At 47.8% G+C, this 18,673-nt stretch overlaps 8 protein-coding genes across 8 annotated transcripts; 3 read left to right on the top strand and 5 right to left on the bottom strand.

Moving 5' to 3' along the window:
• Positions 1-333: 333 nt before the first annotated feature.
• On the bottom strand, positions 334-1,952 carry B0J16DRAFT_117102 (Spo7-like protein-domain-containing protein). The gene has a single exon (XM_046121554.1). It carries the CDS (start codon positions 1,612-1,614, stop codon positions 346-348), a length of 1,269 nt encoding a protein of 422 aa, XP_045985469.1. The 5' UTR covers positions 1,615-1,952; the 3' UTR covers positions 334-345.
• A 418-nt stretch (positions 1,953-2,370) lies between these two features.
• B0J16DRAFT_355175 (Alpha/Beta hydrolase protein) lies at positions 2,371-3,827 on the top strand (the record flags this gene model as incomplete). Its single annotated transcript, XM_046129405.1, has 2 exons — positions 2,371-2,490; positions 2,541-3,827. 2 exons carry the CDS (start codon positions 2,371-2,373, stop codon positions 3,825-3,827), a joined length of 1,407 nt encoding a protein of 468 aa, XP_045985468.1.
• Positions 3,828-4,085: 258 nt separating this feature from the next.
• B0J16DRAFT_371388 (uncharacterized protein) lies at positions 4,086-8,227 on the bottom strand. Its single transcript, XM_046130405.1, has 2 exons — positions 7,757-8,227; positions 4,086-7,700 (listed from the first exon to the last, which is right to left on the bottom strand). The coding sequence occupies exons 1-2, from the start codon at positions 8,083-8,085 to the stop codon at positions 4,205-4,207; spliced, it is 3,825 nt and encodes a 1,274-aa protein (XP_045985467.1). The 5' UTR covers positions 8,086-8,227; the 3' UTR covers positions 4,086-4,204.
• Positions 8,228-8,682: 455 nt separating this feature from the next.
• On the top strand, positions 8,683-9,120 carry B0J16DRAFT_339866 (uncharacterized protein). The gene has a single exon (XM_046127603.1). The coding sequence runs from the start codon at positions 8,688-8,690 to the stop codon at positions 8,919-8,921; it is 234 nt and encodes a 77-aa protein (XP_045985466.1). The 5' UTR covers positions 8,683-8,687; the 3' UTR covers positions 8,922-9,120.
• Positions 9,121-9,700: 580 nt separating this feature from the next.
• Positions 9,701-10,573, bottom strand: B0J16DRAFT_397487 (uncharacterized protein; the record flags this gene model as incomplete). Its single annotated transcript, XM_046132319.1, has 1 exon — positions 9,701-10,573. One exon carries the CDS (start codon positions 10,571-10,573, stop codon positions 9,701-9,703), a length of 873 nt encoding a protein of 290 aa, XP_045985465.1.
• Positions 10,574-12,820: 2,247 nt separating this feature from the next.
• Positions 12,821-13,861, top strand: B0J16DRAFT_319181 (uncharacterized protein; the record flags this gene model as incomplete). The annotated part of the gene is made up of 1 exon (XM_046125497.1): positions 12,821-13,861. One exon carries the CDS (start codon positions 12,821-12,823, stop codon positions 13,859-13,861), a length of 1,041 nt encoding a protein of 346 aa, XP_045985464.1.
• An 839-nt stretch (positions 13,862-14,700) lies between these two features.
• Positions 14,701-16,662, bottom strand: B0J16DRAFT_339864 (uncharacterized protein). The gene has a single exon (XM_046127602.1). It carries the CDS (start codon positions 16,330-16,332, stop codon positions 14,776-14,778), a length of 1,557 nt encoding a protein of 518 aa, XP_045985463.1. The 5' UTR covers positions 16,333-16,662; the 3' UTR covers positions 14,701-14,775.
• Positions 16,663-16,937: 275 nt separating this feature from the next.
• B0J16DRAFT_339863 (uncharacterized protein) lies at positions 16,938-18,253 on the bottom strand. The gene has a single exon (XM_046127601.1). It carries the CDS (start codon positions 18,032-18,034, stop codon positions 17,066-17,068), a length of 969 nt encoding a protein of 322 aa, XP_045985462.1. The 5' UTR covers positions 18,035-18,253; the 3' UTR covers positions 16,938-17,065.
• Positions 18,254-18,673: the final 420 nt, after the last annotated feature.

The following is an 18,673-nucleotide window of genomic DNA, read 5'->3' as shown; positions in this document are numbered from 1 at the left end:
TGTGGAACGACGGCACTTCATGTGGCGGTGATAAATGCGAATGTCAAGGCTATAAGGATGCTTGTTGAGGGAGGACACGCTGGACCGAATGATTTGGATGCTGCTGGTTTTCCACCGTTGGTATGGGCTGCTCTCAACGTTTGCAATGACCCGCGAGTTCGTGAGTCGATGGAAGTTCTTGTTGAGCTGGAAGCGGATCTAAATCATGTCATGCCATGTGATCCATGGTTGGGATCGAATCACAATATGGTGACTTTTCTCACAAAGAGAGGAAAACCAGATGCTGCGCAGGAACTCATCAAGTTGGGTGCACTGGCATGAATAAACCATCACTATCAGATTAATCTAACCCTCACGCTCCTTGGACCCAACAGTTGATCTAGAAGATGAACTTCTCAAAGCCTTTCCTCCTTCAGGTCCAGATTCAGGAGTATCATTCGCACTACTCTCCCTAGCCAAAGGCGAAGAAAAGTCAGGCGTGCCAGAACGTGAATCATTACCAGGTCGTTTCGGCTTGGAACTCGTAGACAATCTCTTTCGTCCCTTGGAGATTGAACCACTGCTGGATCGTCGCATACCCTCTTCTTCAACATTGGGAGTAGGACTTCTGGTTGAGCTCGTGGACGCGCGACGGACACTACTACCCCGACGTCTACGTTCTCGTTCAACAGTAAGAGGTCGCGGTTGAGGAGTCTTTTCGTGTCGTCGAGGTTGTCGGCCAGGGAACCACCAAGTCCAGGGATACTGCGCTCGCACAAGCTGATGATCCCGTTCCTTGACCTTCTGTCTCAACAACGCACGACGCTCATTCTCCTTCTCCCAATACTCGGTCCTGTACAATTCCCAATTCTCCCTAAACGTAGCAGAGAAAGGTTTAGCCAGAAGAAGCAGCTTGACGTAGTCACCACCAGGCGCCAGATCCTCCTCGTGACCGCCTTTCTCCTCATCTTCGTGGGGCAGTACCAGCGTGGGATGGTTGTCGCTCGTGATCTGGAGTTCCTTCTCCACCTCGCGCATAAGGCTCGGCTCGACGTACCGGTAGGATGAACTAGCCGTGTGGGAGAATAAACCGTACGTCAAAAAGAATCCGATTGTAGAGAGAGCTTCGGCCCACCACGTCCGTCGTATTATGATCAGTTTGCAGTTGAAGCCGCGCAGTCCTCTGTTTGAAATGACAAACCAGCGTCGCGGCCAACGAATACCGCGCTCCCAGATTCCAGTCGCCCATACGAGAATTGCAGTGATGATACCGCCCATGAAGCATACTTTTTCAGCACCTTCTACAGCCCAGTAGATAGAGCCTCCAACACCTCGACCATCTTCACGCGGTGCTAGGAAGAGAGCATATCCAAAACCAGCGATCCACAGAGACAGAAGAGTAAGGAAGAAAGTATGGTGTCGTTTTCTTGCTCGGAGTTCGAGGAATTGCGCGCGGAGGGAAGCTTCGAGGATCAACAGGTTGAGATAGATCATAGACGGTGAACTCGGAGTATGATGAAGAGGATCGCCCTGCTTTGCGGTTGGAGGCAGGATTGGACTCGCGCCGGCGACATCTTTGGCGCCTTGCGTTGGAGCAGAAGCGCCTTTGACGATGGAATCGACATCGTCGGACATTTCGATATGAAGGGGCTGAGGGGCAGCCTGCAGCCTGTCAAGAGGATCTCGAGGCCATACACTAGCACTGAAGTCAAGGGATGGGCCTTAGACGTTGGAAGTCCAAAAAGGAGTCAGTTGGAATGTTAGCGTTGAACGTGGTCAGAACGTGTGATCGGATGTGATGCTGGGGAGTGGTTCGGTTTCTTTGACCCGCTCTAGGTGGTCAATCGTCATCACAAGCCAAAAATTAGAGAAAGGTCCGTCCCCTGTAGTGGAGAGTTGAGAAGCTTCAGTCGGCATTCGGTTCGTTCTTCAGCGGTCCAAGCGCCAATTGTAGTGGGTTTCCCCAACACGTTTGACAACGATGATGGGGCAGAAGTACATAAACCGATATATTCCGGAGCATTTCTTTGTGTCAAGATCCATTTCCTTGGAACAATTCTCTCACTGTCACTGTCTCTGTCTTCTTTACGTCTTCTCTTGTCTACTCTACTCAGCCTCTTTTCATCCGCTCCGCAATCTTACAAACTCGCGGACTTTTCCACGGATTTCATCTCTCCAAATTCCCCCGGACCCGTGCAAAACCCGATAACCACTGCCTTAACTCCGGCTCAGCCCTGCCAAAGAGGCGTCATCAATTTTAAATTGTTTTTTTCATGCGAACAATATAACCCCCTCTAGTCCCCCCGCGGAATGCTTAGGCTTCAACCTTCTTCTGCGGTACTACCTTTATCGCGACTTTCTACAATTGCCACTGCTTCAAGAATAAGAACTATGAGTACAGACGGGACCGTCAGTCCTAATGCGCCTCCAGAGGTTAAGCATCAGGCGGAATTGAAAGCTTCGCATGCTTTCTTGTTTCCGTTGGGCTATAAAGATGCTGCGTATCAATGGGTAAGACACACAGCTCTTGCGCAAGATTGAAGTACTAACGGTTCGTTTAGTGGGCGAGTCTTGCCCCTCAGGCCGTTGAGCGCAATCTTCTGAGTCTCATGCCTCATATTCGAGAAGCGAACGATAGCATTACAAACATCGATACGCCCGAACGTCCGGATCCTTTTGGTACGAGAGTGTGGCGACGAACAATGGTTCAGCTCTCTGGCAAAAACCGCGCTTTGAACGAAGTTACGGTCGAACGAGTTGGTGAAAAGACCGAGGATGCTCTGGTTATGATTCATGGATATGGAGCTGGTCTTGGGTTCTTCTACAAGAACTTTGAGCCTATTTCTCGTATGAGAGGACTCAAGCTCTATGCGCTGGATATGCTAGGATGTGGAAATTCGTCACGTCCTGCGTTTAAGATCCATGCGAAGAAGAAGGAGGATCAAGTTATCGAGGCGGAGAGTTGGTTTGTCGATGCGCTGGAAGAGTGGCGAAAGGAGAGAAAGCTGGATCAGTTTACTCTGCTTGGCCACTCTCTTGGTGGTTATCTCGCAGTTTCATACGCCCTCAAGTATCCCGGCCGTCTCAAGAAGCTCATTCTTGCTTCACCAGTCGGTATTCCCGCTGATCCCTACGCCGTCAACGCCGACATGCCGGAACCAAACACATCCACAATCGAAGCTGAGATGATGCAAGACCAACAAAGCACAACCGACAAAACCGGTACTCTCTCCAAACACAAACCCGCTTCCAACGTCCTCCGCCGACCTCTACCTGGCTGGTTCGTCTGGCTCTGGGATCAAAACATCTCCCCCTTCAGCATCGTCCGAATGAGCGGACCCCTCGGTCCACGATTCGTTTCAGGCTGGAGTTTCCGTCGTTTCAACCATCTCCCACCCGCCGAATCGCAAGCTTTACACGACTACTCGTTCTCCATTTTTAAGCAAAAAGGCAGTGGCGAGTACGCTCTAGCCTATATCCTCGCACCCGGCGCCTACGCCCGACGCCCCGTGATCAACCGTATTCAAGAAGTCGGTCGTCAAACAATCACACAAGAAGACGGCACGAAGCTGAAAGAGATGGGTATTCCCGTGGTTTTCATGTACGGAGAAAACGACTGGATGGATGTAGCTGGCGGTATCGCTTCAGAGGAGAAACTCAACGCCGCCAAGCAAAAAGCTCTCGAGAACGCAACAGCCGAAGAAAAGAAGAGAGAAAACGGTAGCGCAAAGGTCCTTCTTGTTCCCAAGGCTGGCCACCATCTCTACCTCGACAACCCAGAAGTTTTCAACGACATGATCACCAAAGAGCTTGAAGAGACGAGACGATCCGAGAAGAGATTAAAATAGACGGACATGTTTTATGAGTGAAAGAGATATGGAAGATATATAGGGTTGGCGTTTGATGGGCTGTGAATACTTATTTCACTGATGTGATCCGAGATATAGAGGATCATGTCGACATTTGGAAAGGCGTTGTTTTCATTATTTGCTTCAATTAGATTTGCATATACCTATTTACCGCCTGCTTGGCATGGCGCTTTCATAGTAGATTGTACAACAAAGATACTCCATTCAGATTCACTTCAGCCTTCAGTCGATGCATCCAATCAGCATATCAACCGCTCATCTTCGCACGAGAGAAACAAAAGATAATCAGTCATGTATTCTAATTTCTAATCTAGATGACGCTATCCCCACCAGTACGCCATGCATAAAAACAACGCTTATAAGTTGATCAAATCGACCTCCGAGAAATCAGGAGGCGCTCTGCCATAAACCACACGTACTTTACTGTCAAGAGCTGTACCCTCGTTACTGATCCAGATGTGATCACTGTATGCCTGTGTGCGACGAATTTCATCATCGCTGATACCAAGATCGTCCCTGGGGATCCAAACTGTAGGACGTCGTGCCCGAAGAGCCTCGTGCTGGAATGCATGCCTAGTGAGAGCATCTCGTTCCTCGGGCGTGAGATCCTCGATTTCATCATGGAAACCTCCAAACAGTGCTTCTCCTATCGCGCGCTGAGCTTCGATATCCTTTCGTCGGTGTTTCTCTCGGTACAGTGACGCTCTCTTGTTCTTGTCTGATGCCTTGTTCACAACAGCAATCTTGCGCAGTTGCTGACCCCCTCCCCTTGCCCATGTGCCAACTTGCTTCATGGGCCGACGCACAGAGCCAAATCTTCGCATTTCGATGGCATTACCATTTTCTCCATGCTTCTCGGGCTGCTTGACGTCTTCCTCCTCTTCCTCTTCCTCTTGTAGCTCGTCACCGTCAATGAGACCAAGGCGTTGATCCTGTGCTCTTTGGAAAGCTTGATCACGTAATACTGCCTCGTCTTCGAATGTTATCGGCAGGTAACGGAACAGTGGCCCGAATGAATAGTTGAGCAGCACTTGGTAAAGAGCCGTGAGGATGAGAACAACAATCATGATAACGCCATGAACTGTACACACGTTCTTTCCAGTCGGATCCTCGGCAAGGAAGAACAAACCTGCCATGCAGAGCTCCATAAAGTAAATACCAGTAAATGTTTGATTGATAGCCCTGGGGTACAAAACACCGCCGGTATCATGCTCGAATCGGTTCACGTAGAGCATGACGTATCTCTGAGCCATCCATAACAAACCGAAAGTGATAATTGCGAATATGGAAATGAGCGGCGCGATAACGCAGTATACCAGCCCGATGCAGGCGAAGTTGGTGTAGATAGGGAACAATCGACCCCAGGTGACCTGGTTGAGTTTGGTGTTTCGGGACCACTTGTTACGTGCAGTACTATCGAGAATCTTGGCAATGACATACCACATGACCAAAGCTCCGATTTGTAGCAGCGTGGCAGAACTTGTAGACAATGCTTGTAGAATCATGTAAGAGAAGAAGTAGTTTGCGGCAGTTGGAAGATTCTTTGCAAGAAGGTCAAGAACGTCCTCAAAAGTCTTGAGACCCTTGAAATTTTCCACGAGGGCATCAATAGAGGCCGCGAAGAACGACGCAATGGAAACAATCAAGAAGACTTGAATGAACAAGAAGACAAAGTAGTAGCGCTGCACGAATTCAGTCTTTTGAGAGCCTGTTTTGACACCCTTGAATTCGGCAAAGAAGCCCAAGATGACGGGGACCAAGAACAAGAGAAGAGCAAGCACAACGGCGGGCAAGACACCTGCTATAGACTTGGCCATTTTATGTACAGTCTCGTTGTCCCTGAGGAAAGATAGCCATGAATTGTTTCGGATCAAGTTGTCAAGTTGACTCAGCGCGGCTGTCCAAGCAACAGGGATAGCCCAGAGGAAAAGCATAGCAACAACAGCTGCAAAGACCAAGCCTGATCGAAGCCACTCCTGCCACCAGCTGAAGGCCATGTTGTCCCAATTGACGTCTCTGGGTGAGATTTCGTTCATTCTCGGAGCCATCTGCTGGGGTATATGGTGAATGACGCTCTGACAAGCCATGTGGGCGGCGACTTGGTGGTTGAATTGGATGAAAGCAGAGTTCATGAGTGGGTAGCGCTCAGGATGACTCTGATCCTCCTCAATCTCCACGTTTAAGCGAGCCAGCTGTTCACGGCACCAGTAGATTGTGTCGACCTTCTTCGTGACTAGAGGGATAGGGAACAGCCATTTCTTTCCGAATAAGGGGAGGCGATGGGTTGGGCGATCCTTCTTCTTAAGATATTTCTCCCATTCCGCAGGCTCGGCATCTTCCTTGTAGTCGGGGTTGAATGCTGTCTCATACTCGATCGGACCCTCCTCTATCTCGGGGCTGACAAAGGGTAGCGCATACTTGATTCTCTGCCACAAAGGCCTGCTCTGTGCATCCTTGCGCTCTCTGTAAGCTGCGGCGACATCTCCTTGCGGGACAGGAGAAGCATAAGCACCAGGGGGAGGCTTCCAAAATTCCCACCACTTCGAGTCTTCTTTGACGTAGATCTCGTCGATGTTATCAATTTTTCGAACTGTGTTTCCTGGTTTACCAAATTCGCGACGTTCTGGGTTCATAGCAGCGGTGCTTTCCCCCGAGTGTCTATTCGTGTTCCGTGACTGGTTCTGCACTCGAAGTGTATCCGACGGCGAACTAAGCTCATCTTCGTCTGTGGAAGGTCGAATACGATACCTTTCGGAGCCACGAGACGGCGCGCGCTTCTCGTCCTGCTGCAAGCCCATAAAACCGTTGGTTGTTTCGAGAGTATTGTCCACGTTTTTCTCTGCTTTGGAGACAACGCCCAAAAGGCCTTGGCCGACCTTGGAGATAGGATTCAGAAGAGGCACTTTGAATCCCCTTGACTTCTCCTTGTCAATGTCATGTCCCTCTTGCTGATCCATGTCGTGCTCTGATTCGCGAACGCCTTGGTCAACAGAATGAGGGACTTCGTGCTTGTCGCCAGCCGCTTGACCTCCAGAGCTGTTTGCCATTTCTTGAGCTTCGGCATCTAGTTGAGCATGTCTTTCAGCTCTTTCTTTCTTGGTGACCGCTTTGAGCTTCATTTCCTTGCGTTCCTTTTTTTCGGCTGCCTTTGCCTGCTTGAGCTGAGCCTTCTTTGCTGACTTGATGAGGTCGGTCTCGGCAGACTCCAGTTGCTGATGGATATCATTGCGTTCTTTTACTTTTTCAAGCAGTGGCGATAAATCTCGGTTCAGCCAGATGTTTCGAATTCCTCCAGGGAAAACATCAAACAATCCTGTCAAGGCTTCTTCGCTGAGCCACTTAGCAGGAATGGAGTTCACCAGGACGGTGGTAGCCGAAGCCTTGAGGCGGTGCTCCGCGCTGGTAAGGTAATCCTGGCGGACCTTGACGTAGATTTTGAGTTCGATAAAGAAAACCCAGCAAACCCAGATAACGACAAGGATACCCATCAGTAAATGAGCTCCGTATCTGTCAACATTCTTGGCGCTCACGTTTCCCCATGCGAGTGTGTCCAAACCGGTAGGCCTATTACTGTCCCGTTCTTGTTTGCGAGTCTCCTCGTCGGCGTTGACTTCTTTACCAATACCTCCAACATAGTTGATAGGAATCAGGATCGGCATAACAATGCAGCAAATCGGAATGAAGATGATGAGAAGCGTTTTCAAATAGCGGAGGAAGAAGTAGGCATCAAGGCCACACTTGTTGATGATTTCACGGTCGTTGTAGTGCCATAATGTCTTGAGCATGCCAGCAAGACCCGTTGGAGGGGAATCGGTTCGTTCTCGTTCGGGGACAAGGTAGGTTTTTGGTTTGCTGCGACATGTTAGCTTGACTTTTCGGTTGACCTTGAAGATTGAACGTCAACATACAAGATACGGGCGAGTTTGTTTCTCAGCAATAGAAACGCCAATATCTGTACTGAGAAAACGACAACCGCTACTACCAAAGCAGTGAAAAAAGTGGCGATGCCAATACCTCGATCACTAGTCGCAGCACTGGTGGTCTCTGAGGGGGGGGTTACCCCAATACCTCCTGAAGATGTCTTTGTAGGTCCATCGGAGGATGTTGAGGCGGGGGTCCCAGTTGTGGTAGCAGATATCGCAGAAGATAATAAGGAGCTGGCGATAGAGCTGGTGATTGCTGCTATATCTGTGGCGGATTCGGCTGTGCCTGTCCCTGAAGGATCGGCTGAAGACATGTTGGAGTATTATGTTTGCCCCAAAAGGGGGAAATGATATGAAAGTCTAATCTCAAAGAATGATGGTGAAAATGAAAACGAATGCGGTGTGTTAAGAAGAAGTCATGGAGATGGTTTTCTTAGGTGGAAAAAAGGATCTAGGTATGGGAGTAGTTAACAAAAAAAGAAGGTTTGGTTCCAAGATATCGAGGTACTTGCCTATGGGCATTCGTCGCGCGTCATGGCAGGTAACCCCCTGTCAACAAAGGCTGTAGCACTAACCCAACCCACCTTTCAGTGCAGCAGAAACTTGAGCCAAAGGGTCAAGGTGACGAAAATAAGCAACCCAACAAAGGGTTTGCGCTCGGCTAAACTATTATGTCGCTGATCATTGATCACTGAGTCGCTGTGGCACCGCTGTGGCACCATACTAGTTAAGGAAGTTGTCCAAGTGTGATTGGATACGACGTATTTGAAAGGGTAAGTGAAGCGAACAAGGGACCACTGAAAGGGTGCTCAACCGAGTGGAGAGGAGGTACAAAAACTGGATAATCCCAGCATCATCAACACACTGCAGATGGGGTCTAGACCAATGACATCAGTGGCTTGAAACAGTCCCCTGAATGATGTTTGACCTTTGTTGGGCGGCTACAGAATCGTTGGCCTTGGTTTCTTTGTTTTTGGCGCCTACAAAGACCAAAGACACCAGAAATAGATGCAGCCGCGCGCTACAAACTAACAAAGGCTATAAAGCCGTTATATGTCAAAGACGTTTCTTTTTATGGCTGCATTCTCTGACCTTGGTGGTAGATCGTGTCTCGGGTTTGGGGATACTCTGTCATGTATCAGATCGATAGGCCAAGAACTGTCCAGGTTACAGTACGAGATGAGATTCAGTGTAACCCTGAGCAAGACAAATCGCCAAGGATGCCAAAAATGATAGCATAAGAACCTTATTTAATTAACCGCATTATTCTGTCACTGGCGGATAAAGTCCACAGCAATTAGTACAGATATCGTAGTTGAACAACAGTGTACAGACGAAAAAGACTTCGATTTATTACGTTATGATATCGAAATGAGGTTACATTCGGTGCAATTAAAAGTTAACCTTTGGGAATGGAGATTGGAATTCCGCGTATTTGTGACAATTTCGCTTCATTATTCGCAACCCCATACGAAAAACTTGGCGTTCATGTCACTCCTTGACCCCAGTAATTGTTGAGACTATGGTCACGTTTCTGGAATCAGATCTCCTTTTCTTGATTAGCCATAACTTCAGGGTAATTTTACTAGGTAGTTAGTAGAGGTGGTATGTCAACAGTGTTGTCGCGAGTTGCTCACCCGTAGTCCTATGGTTACCCTATAACTGAATGTCTTGGATTAAGGTAGTTTAACAATGGATAATGATAATACTCACAATTCGAGAGATGAAGACAGTAATAGTTGCGATAAACAATGTGCAATTCTATTGAGATAAAAACTAATTGCATGTCAAAGTAACATGCGGCAGACAGCTCAAAGATCAAATGTCAAATCAAACTCGACCTCTACTTTCCAGAACCTCACCAGCAACCTCTCGTCTCTCACTACGCCCACTACCAATCGTTTGACCCACGTCTGTATAGAACATCAATCAAGTCTTGGTAGGACTAAGGATGTTGCGGACAACCCTTCCAATGTTTCCACGGTCAAGCAGGATGAAATGATGAAAACTGGTGACGCCCTCAGCCCGAGAGCAGTTTACCCAAATGCAATTCCTCTCAGGGAACAGGGAAAACACATCAAAAGCTTTCATATACAGAGTGACAGCGTCGTCGATCCTGTTGCGCAGCTGAGGATCAATCTCATTGCGTCTGAAATACTGAGATTCGATAGAAAGCCGCCCGACATACTCTCCAACAGAGAATCGCGAATCAGGCAAGCCTTTGAGCATGAGACGTGTGATTTTCCAACCTTCATTGTCCCTCCTGCATTGGATATCCACCTTCTGCATTAGAGCAACATCTGGAATGAGAGCTTCTAAACCAGGCGGAAGACGCTGTGCTTCCTTGGCAATGCCAAGCATGAAACATGGAAGGCAGCTGGTAGGGAGTTTCAATACTGCGTCGAGGACTTCTAGCATCCTCTCGCGCTTGTCTTTGGAGAGACGGACAAGAACGCCCCTGTTATGACCTCCTGCAAGACCCTTGGACCAGCAATGCGAGCAAGAAAGTACAAACAGGCAGATGGGGCATTTGTGGCATTTGCGGTGCTCATAGTCGTATGTGAGGAGAGCGGCGGCACATGACAGGCCGAAGATATGTCCACAGGGGAGGACATACGCCGCATGAGGGAGCTCTTCAATTTTACGGAGATCCGGAATTAGATTGATGTTGGGAACATCTTCATCAAGGGTCATTGGCTCGGTGCAAAGTTCGCATAGCGGGTTTGCACGGTTGGCGGCTGAGGGATCTGCCTGGACGATCTCCATGAGGGAGGGCAGATAGTTTTCTGTAGTGGAAGACATTTTTCTGATGGTTAGAGATAGCTGTGGTGTGTTGTACTTGGTGATAGAAGTGTTGTGTGTAAGTTGTTACCTTGGTAGATGTGATACTTGGCTTGAGAAAGTGTGATGGATGGTGAAAGTGATTGTTTTGAAACTCGGTCGAAGGCCAGATATTTATACAGATCTAACTTCAGATGTTCTCCATATCTACTTGGTTGTTTACGAGAGAGACTCGGATGTTCCTATGAATAGGCCGTTGTTTACATATCACAGAGAAACAGCAGAGTGTTCTTATGTGACATACATGTCGGGCCAGTATACTCCATGAACGAGAGGGGCTGTTCCTTGGTTCGTAAGGGTTTGTAGGGATCCGTGCACGCAACTGACCTTAGATAACATGAATACCAAGAACAAAAGCTGCTCAGGCGTACGTATGACAGCCTCAGCCCTCAACCGTCTCAGCAGAGTCAGCCTTCGTAGTAGTCAGTCAAGGACAAGACAAGCCAAGTCAGCCCCTGCTCTTTGCTCCTCGCATTGCAGTCTGAACTCGATTATTGGGTGAGTGTAGTGTACCCGAGTGAACAGAGCACTGCTTACCCAATATAGACGAAAGGGAGAGGTGATATGGCCTTGAATAATATGTATACAGCGTAATGTTCTTATTGCTTTGTCTCATAGGACTGGCCGACTGTAGCTCCAACGCCGATTGAAACTCTTACTGCTCAGTCTGGAAGTAGTTGAGGAGGATAGATCGCTCCCGAGACTCCTTACCCTAGTCCTTGACAACGACGCAAGCAACATAACTGTCCTCTAAAGCTCAGGGCCGCTAAAATAAAGTATCATAAGTGCTGGTCTAAGCTACCATAAAATGGTTAGGTTATTTCGTCCCTTTTGCTCACAGCGGTGGCTAGTTCTTCTGGTACCCTGGCGAAAGCTTCTCCCTTTGCAATCGAGGAGAGCCTCCCACTTCTCTATCTGTAGCAGCGGTACCGGTGTAATCCATCATCTGTTAGGCCATGAGAGGCTCCAATCCTTTTCATGTTTTGATACACGTTGGCCCAATGTTGCTTGCCTGCCTCTAAGGCTTCCAGGCCAACCAGCAGCATCAACTTCTTGCTTGGCGAGCTCCGCGACGCTACCACTCGCGAGTCTCATGTGACTCGCAGTCGTTATGGGGTTTACTACAATGGCATTGTGAATCACTTGCCCAAGTCAAGAGACAACTCTTTCAACACTTTAGAACAGTTGCCAGCATGCTTGTTCAGTCTGCTTTGGACCTCTTTCGCTCGTTTGTATGGGCCAAGCAGACGATCGCCAATAGACCGACTCGGAGTGTCTATGCTATTCTGTATGATCCCCAGAGGAGAATTATTCTACTGCCAAACAGACCTTTTCTCACAGAGCAACTTGCCTCGACTAGACGACTCGACAGATCCTGTTCATGACCTTGGGGCTGTATCAAGGCTCGGACCTCTCAAATAGAGTTGTTCAGATACTCAAAGACCTCTGAATCACCCGAGAACAGAACATACGCAGTGACTCATACTGAAAGACTTTTTTCTTTATCAGGAACAATGGCAGGCTCCAGAATGTTCAAGACGGTCGTAATGATGTCTGATTGGGTTATTTCCCAGGCAGATATTTCCTTTAAAAATTTTGTCGACGAAACTGTCGTGAAATGTCTAATTGGGGTATTTCTATAGGCCTGTCCTCTGAACTCTGAAATCTCTGAACAAGAAAGTTCACTGCTCCATCTAAAAGAAGGTCATGGAGGTCGACTGACTTTTTCCCAAAGGAACAGACATGAAAATCTCTTCTCAAACTCTGTTCTTCCAGTCTTTATAAAGCCGTCTTCCCCCCAGACTGATCGATATTCTTTCTTCCCTTCTACACATCACTCATACTCACGCTCTGTCTTGCACTTGCTATCGCTATCGCTCTTGTACTCATACTCAATCGTACATACATTCAAACTCAAACTCAAACGAACACTCACTCATACACACATACTACTCACATTCTCTTACTCATACACATTGACATACGTGTCTTTGTCTATCTTCATACACATTCGTCTACATCCTCATACAGACTACTTCTCTGCTACCTCTACATCTGTCTTCGACTCTACTTGTCACACTTATATACACTGACAACTACGTCTTTGTCTATATCCTCGTACACACTACTTCTCTTCATCTTTTACATCTGTCTTCGATTCCACATTCACCACCTCAGCTACTTATCAACATAACTTCTACCACCAACATGTCTTCTACCACCAACATGTCTACTAAAAACAAGATGCCTACTACAAACAATATGTCTATTACAAACGACATGTCTATTACAAACGACATGTCTACCACAACCGACATGGCTATCACAAATGACATGAAGGACAAGATCGCCTGCACCAATTGGGCAGCGCTGAAGACTTACCTCCAAAACAAGGAGGTTTCCTACAAACAACTCCAGCTGCAATGTGGAATCTGTTACGAAGTCATGGACATGCCTTCAGACATGGACCAGAGAGATGAAGATCACGAGAGACGACACAAGGAAGACGAAGACACCCCCACCATCCAAGCTTGCGGTCACATTTACTGTAACGCATGCCTTGAAGAATCCTACGGCCCCGACTCAGATATCATGAGCGGCGCCTGTTTCGATTGTAGAACAGAACTTGTTCACCCAGGATGTGGCCATATGAACTGTGGACAGAAACTACCTTCCACAAAGAAGCAGATTGATGCCTTCACACCCCTACTGTCAGAAGGCGGCGAGCTTACAGACCGCTGCAATCTATGCATCCTAGCAGATTACTGCGATGAGCTTAAGGAGGTTGCCCAAGCATACAACTCCCTTCTCAACGACCCTTCCCGGGAGATGGGAATTAGTTGTTACGACCAGTTCACTGGCAAACCTTTCTATATCAACCACGACAGCAGCGAGTGGGACGCTATGCGCTGCGATACTCCAGAAGAGGCCAAGCCTATCCTGGAGCGCTTTAAGAAACAGCGCAACGCTATCAACAACTCCAGCAACCTTTGGGCTGGTATGTCTCTCGAAGTCGGTATCAATTTCCAGTGGTACACCAAGCTACAAGACGACGGAGACTCGCAATATAAAATCTCTGCGCACGACGACGCTTTTACAAGCCACCGAGCTACTTTCAAAGGTCTGCGAACCTTCCTTTCTGAAGACATGCCTGCTGGCCTCGACGACGCTTTTACAAGCCATCGAGCTACTTTCAAAGGTCTACGAGCCTCCCTTTTTGAAGATTTGCCCGCCAGCATCACAGTTTGAGAATTCGATCGAGAGAAAACACAAAAACACAAAAAAGATCAACTTTTATGCGAGAGTTTGCTGTCACAACCCATATTAGGGCTTGTGTCTGGAGTTTATACGGAGTTTTGTTATGAGGACACACTTTACAATTGGTTACTATCGAGAACCTTTTTGTTTCCCTTTTGTGTCGAGTTGGGCAGAGAGCCTGGTCATGAAGACCCGCTCTGTTTACAATTGGTTATCATCACACCATTTGTTAAGCCTTTGAGTTGAGTTGAGTTGAGTTGCACAGAGAGTTGCATTATCACAGTCCTGCTGGCAGGCTACGAGTCACGATTTGCATTATACCCAAGCGATTGTTTTGCACTTCTTTTTTACAATTGGTTATCATAAAGATACCATTTTGTTGGCAGTGGATGAGTTGGACAGAGAACAGAGAGAGAGAGAGCGGTGTTGCTGGACAGCGAGAGATTTATCTTGTTGGGCACACACACTTGGAGAGAGAGGGGAGAGAGATATCTGTCTTATCACACAAAGTCCTGTACGCAGACTACGAATTACGAGTTGCCTATCATTACACAAGCAACTCCTTTCTCATCAATATACTATCGATCATAAATTGATCACACCCACTTACAAGATACCTACATGCAAAGTGATTATGATGTCCATTGTAAGATCGTAAGATTTAGGATGCCGAAATAAGAGTAGTCTAATTGTCGGCATAAGGAAACATAAGGCGACCTAATCGTTTTGTCTCTTGTGTTCCTGACGGCCATCTCCTCTGATACTGCACACCACAACTTGTCTGATCTGTTGTTGCGACTTGTAGGAACTCGATATTCAGTAATAGACTTGTCAAGGTAAAAAGCGATAAATTGTCTCAAAAGCTAACATAATAGACATAAACATAAGAATCTTAAACACTCATTTCATTTCTCATTTCCCTCCCAAACAAGCACAATAACACTATCCTTCGTCTCCCCCTGCTCCTCACCCCATCTCTTCCTCAGCGCCGGCACATCCAACGCACCTCTCTTAACATACGCCTGCCAAACATCACCTGCAGGCGTAGTAACAGAGTCCATCAACTTCCACACATTCCGTCGACCCGTCCAGAAGAGCATCTTTCTATCAGCCTTGTCCTCTTTGAGTTTGACAGGTCCGATGAGAGAGCGCCACTTGCTGTCGGGTTTGCCAGCGGTGGAGGCGGGCATGTCAGACAGATGAATGCCATCGGGGTATTCTGTTATCGTGTAGCCGTTGACAAGAACCCAGTTATCGCGGAAACGGTAACGTTGGAGGAAACATGCTTCGCCGCAGACGTCGGTGACGAGATGGGCTTGGCTGGGTGTAAGCTGGTGGCGTTCTCCGTAATCGTGTAATGCTAGTGGTCGAACGCCTGTCTCGTAACTATCCAAGTGGGAAGAGTAATCGTCGTTGTCTTTGGGGGAGTAGAAGCTTGGAAGGATGTGCATCTTGATCTTGGTATGTTGCGCCATACAATCCTGGAGAAGATTGTCCCAGCGCTGTTTGCTGGTAGGATCGGGAGATACGTCGTTGAAGCATGGTAGTTGTGGAATTCGTGATACAGCAGAGCGCGTAAGAAAGACGGCTCCTCCACCGTAAGTAGTCATGTAACCTTCGCCAATAGCCCAATCTCCCCTCTCACTGGGCAGTCCAACGTACAACTCCTTCTCAGAGTTATAAGCGAATAGCCGCTCTTGAAGATGAGACAGGTTAGGCAAAAAGATCTCCTCATCTAGAATGGCGTACCACTTCTTCATCTGTCCTTTCTGAGCAAGTATAGCAGTATGCTTCTTGATCGTCTCCATCATGTTAAAGTATCTCTTCGCAGCAGAAATATGTCCTTCGGAGTAAGTGACAAAGGCATCGATCCCAAAAGACTTGAGAACTTCAGTGAGCTTGCTGGCCTGTTGGGGATGTCCTTGGTCAAGAACAAGCATGAAACTCGCTCCGTTGCCATGCTGATTTCCACCGGTCATCCATCTCGCCCAATCCTTAGCAACAGCGTAGTCATCTCTGACGACTCGATCAAAACTTGTCGAAATAGCGAAGAAAAAGTCGGATGCGTCGACCTGCCTAGGTCGTGGTCCTTTGAAAATAGGAAGGTTAAGTTCCTGGCGAGCTACCAGGTTTCTCCTCTCGGGATCTTTGGTATCAATAACCTTTGGTCGATTTAAACGAAAGTCTGTGTCGAGTTCCGTGATGGATTGTCGTTCAGAGTCCAGCTCTGATGTACGGACTTTCCATGCAGTCCAAGAGGTCTGATTCGAAAGACCAATCTTCTGTCGAAGTCGTTCCAAGTATTGTTCTTCAGGTACAGGTCCAGTAATGGCCAGTTCGTTATCGTTAATTTCTCGAGGCCAGTGGATCTTGGCCTGGAAGAAGAGAAGAACCAAAACCACAACAGTGAGAAGCTCAACCACTCTACGTGGGAGGACCGCAGAACTTGAAATCATAATCATAATGAGAGTGGATCGTTGCCGACGACGATCTTGTTGATTCAAAAAGAGTGACTTGGGTGGGTATAACCGGGACAAATGAGTGTAGACTTGGCTATAACGACATGATCACAGAGTAGACAGACAGACGACCTCAGTCGGAGAAGCAAAAAGGTTTCGAAAACATCACTTGATGTGAGGCACAGCGAGAGATTTAAGTAAATTAACCTCCGCTGAATATGAACCATAGTCACAATGCCCTTGTTTAGTGTAAATGGCCGCAGTGGGGTGTGGTACATGACCATCCTTCGGTCAGAAGCATCATGAAACTCGAGGCCCCAGAGGATAATCCCTGGTCGCACCACGTCAATAACGGTTAAAGAGGGGAATGCCAAGAAAGCAATTAAACCGTGACATGGCCTTCGGATGATCAATGGGCGGCCCCAGGTCTCAGGTCACGAGCGGCCATGAGAAACAACAGTAGTTTGTGTCAGAATTGCAGATCTGTTTATTCGAAGTGACTCCTATTCTGCTAAAGTTCCATTGCTTTAACAATCCCCATCACGATGGAAGGCTACACCCCGGCGGGTAAAAGGCCTATGACGGAATAAGGACTAGGATGAGTGGTAATTTAATCTTCCCCAATAGTCCAAACTAATGCAGGTACACCAACAGCCTTAAGAGTGAAATAAGTCGATTTCGGTCGGTAATTTATCTGATAAGCGGCCAAGCTAGGAAATCACCGCATGATGAAGAATTATTCGCCAGGCCTGGACGCTGGACCCTTTCCCTCCGTCGCTTCTTTGGGCGTAGTCTTTGACGACTGAGACTCGTGTGATGTGATAGGCTCCTCTTCTAGCGAAGTCTTGGGGGATTTTGTCAGAGTACTGGGTCCTTTCGGTTCCTTCCCTTGTGTTGGTGTCCGCGGTTGGCGCATGCGCTGTCCTGGAGGAACTCCTTGGCTTGGGATGTATGCTGCGGGAACATTTACCTCCACTGTTATTTTAGCGTGTTGGTAGAGGTCATAGCATTCTGCGAGAGCTTCGTTGACCGACTTGTCAGCGCGTACTAGACCGGTGACAAGAATTTCTCGAATGTGATCTTCTACCCGCTCAAACTCTGCTTTGTCGTAGCGGTATCGATCAGGAAGGCCACTATGGGTGAAAAGAGCCAACAGCCCCGCCAGAACCGTGTTTGAAGCGCCAAGAATAGTGATGGGCGTGCCTTTTTCGAGACTGAAGGGGCCTAGAGCTGTCAAAGCGGCACCGATGATCAATTGCAGGATCAACAAGATCCATCGGATATATGCGGCAAAGTGAAACAAGTAGAGGCTGACCGTGCGACGGTGAACGGTATCACGATGCAAGCCTGGGGGAAGGCCTTTTGGTGGCCATATGGAACTGGAAAGCATAACCGGCGCATCATGTTCTTTGTCGCGAATTCCTCCAACACCCCGGGCGAAGAACTTCCACTCTGCACTAGACAAAACTCGGTAGTCTGGAGGGTCCATGGACGTCGAGTTTGAGTGCTTTGGGTTGGAGCCAGAGGCTTCGGGGTCGAAGGCATGGGGATAGTCGATATATGTCATTGGCACTGCTTCCATGCTAGAAACGGGTACTTCCGACATGATGAAGTAGAGGTTTGAGACGTCCGTATCGGTCAGGTCTGTCGATAGAAGGTCTGTGAAGTTAGATGTGTTGGTCACCAGAGTATTTTGGTACCGCATTCGAACTCACAGGGTGAGAAAAGACGCAATACACTTGGAGACAATCTTTCGATGAGGTTCGAGAAATGAGGTTGTTGGTACAAGAATATTGATAGAAGGAGACTGAAAAGAGGATGCGACTGTTGGGAGAGAGGTCACTGCACAACATCGTCTGCTCCTTCCTTCCTTCTGCAGAAGCGTCACTCGCATACCACCACAACTCAACGGTCGAGAGAAGAGCTTCTATGCCTCGCTAGACATCAGTTAATTCTAATAATAATCATGTAGGTATCCGGATCGAATACAGTGTTCAACGAGAATTCGAACATGTGCGAAGGACAACGTTGTGTACTACTTGGCTGCAAGACGTCGGCATCTCGATATACTTGCACAAGCTCGTCTAGAACCTGACGAGAGAGCCCGGATGAAGTAATCGATGCGATATCTTCGACTTCAACACGGGTAGTTTTGATGCAAGTCTTCAAAAGTTACAAATCTCTACAAGTTAAGTTATAGGCCTGAGCTCGTTGACTGGCACACCACTCACTCGAGTACCAGAACAACCAAGTTCTATCCGTGCTAACACTGTCAGCGCTATGTCGGATAGAACAGTTGCTTCTAACGAGAGGTGGGTGACAGAAAAATAGTCTTCTAAGGCCT

This window comes from Fusarium flagelliforme (assembly GCF_020744385.1).
Source record: "Fusarium flagelliforme strain FIESC 12 MPI-CAGE-AA-0113 chromosome Unknown B0J16scaffold_3, whole genome shotgun sequence".
NCBI lineage: Eukaryota > Fungi > Ascomycota > Sordariomycetes > Hypocreales > Nectriaceae > Fusarium > Fusarium flagelliforme.
The sequence above is the reverse complement of the archived record's forward strand: the minus strand, read 5'-3'. Positions and strand labels throughout refer to the sequence as shown.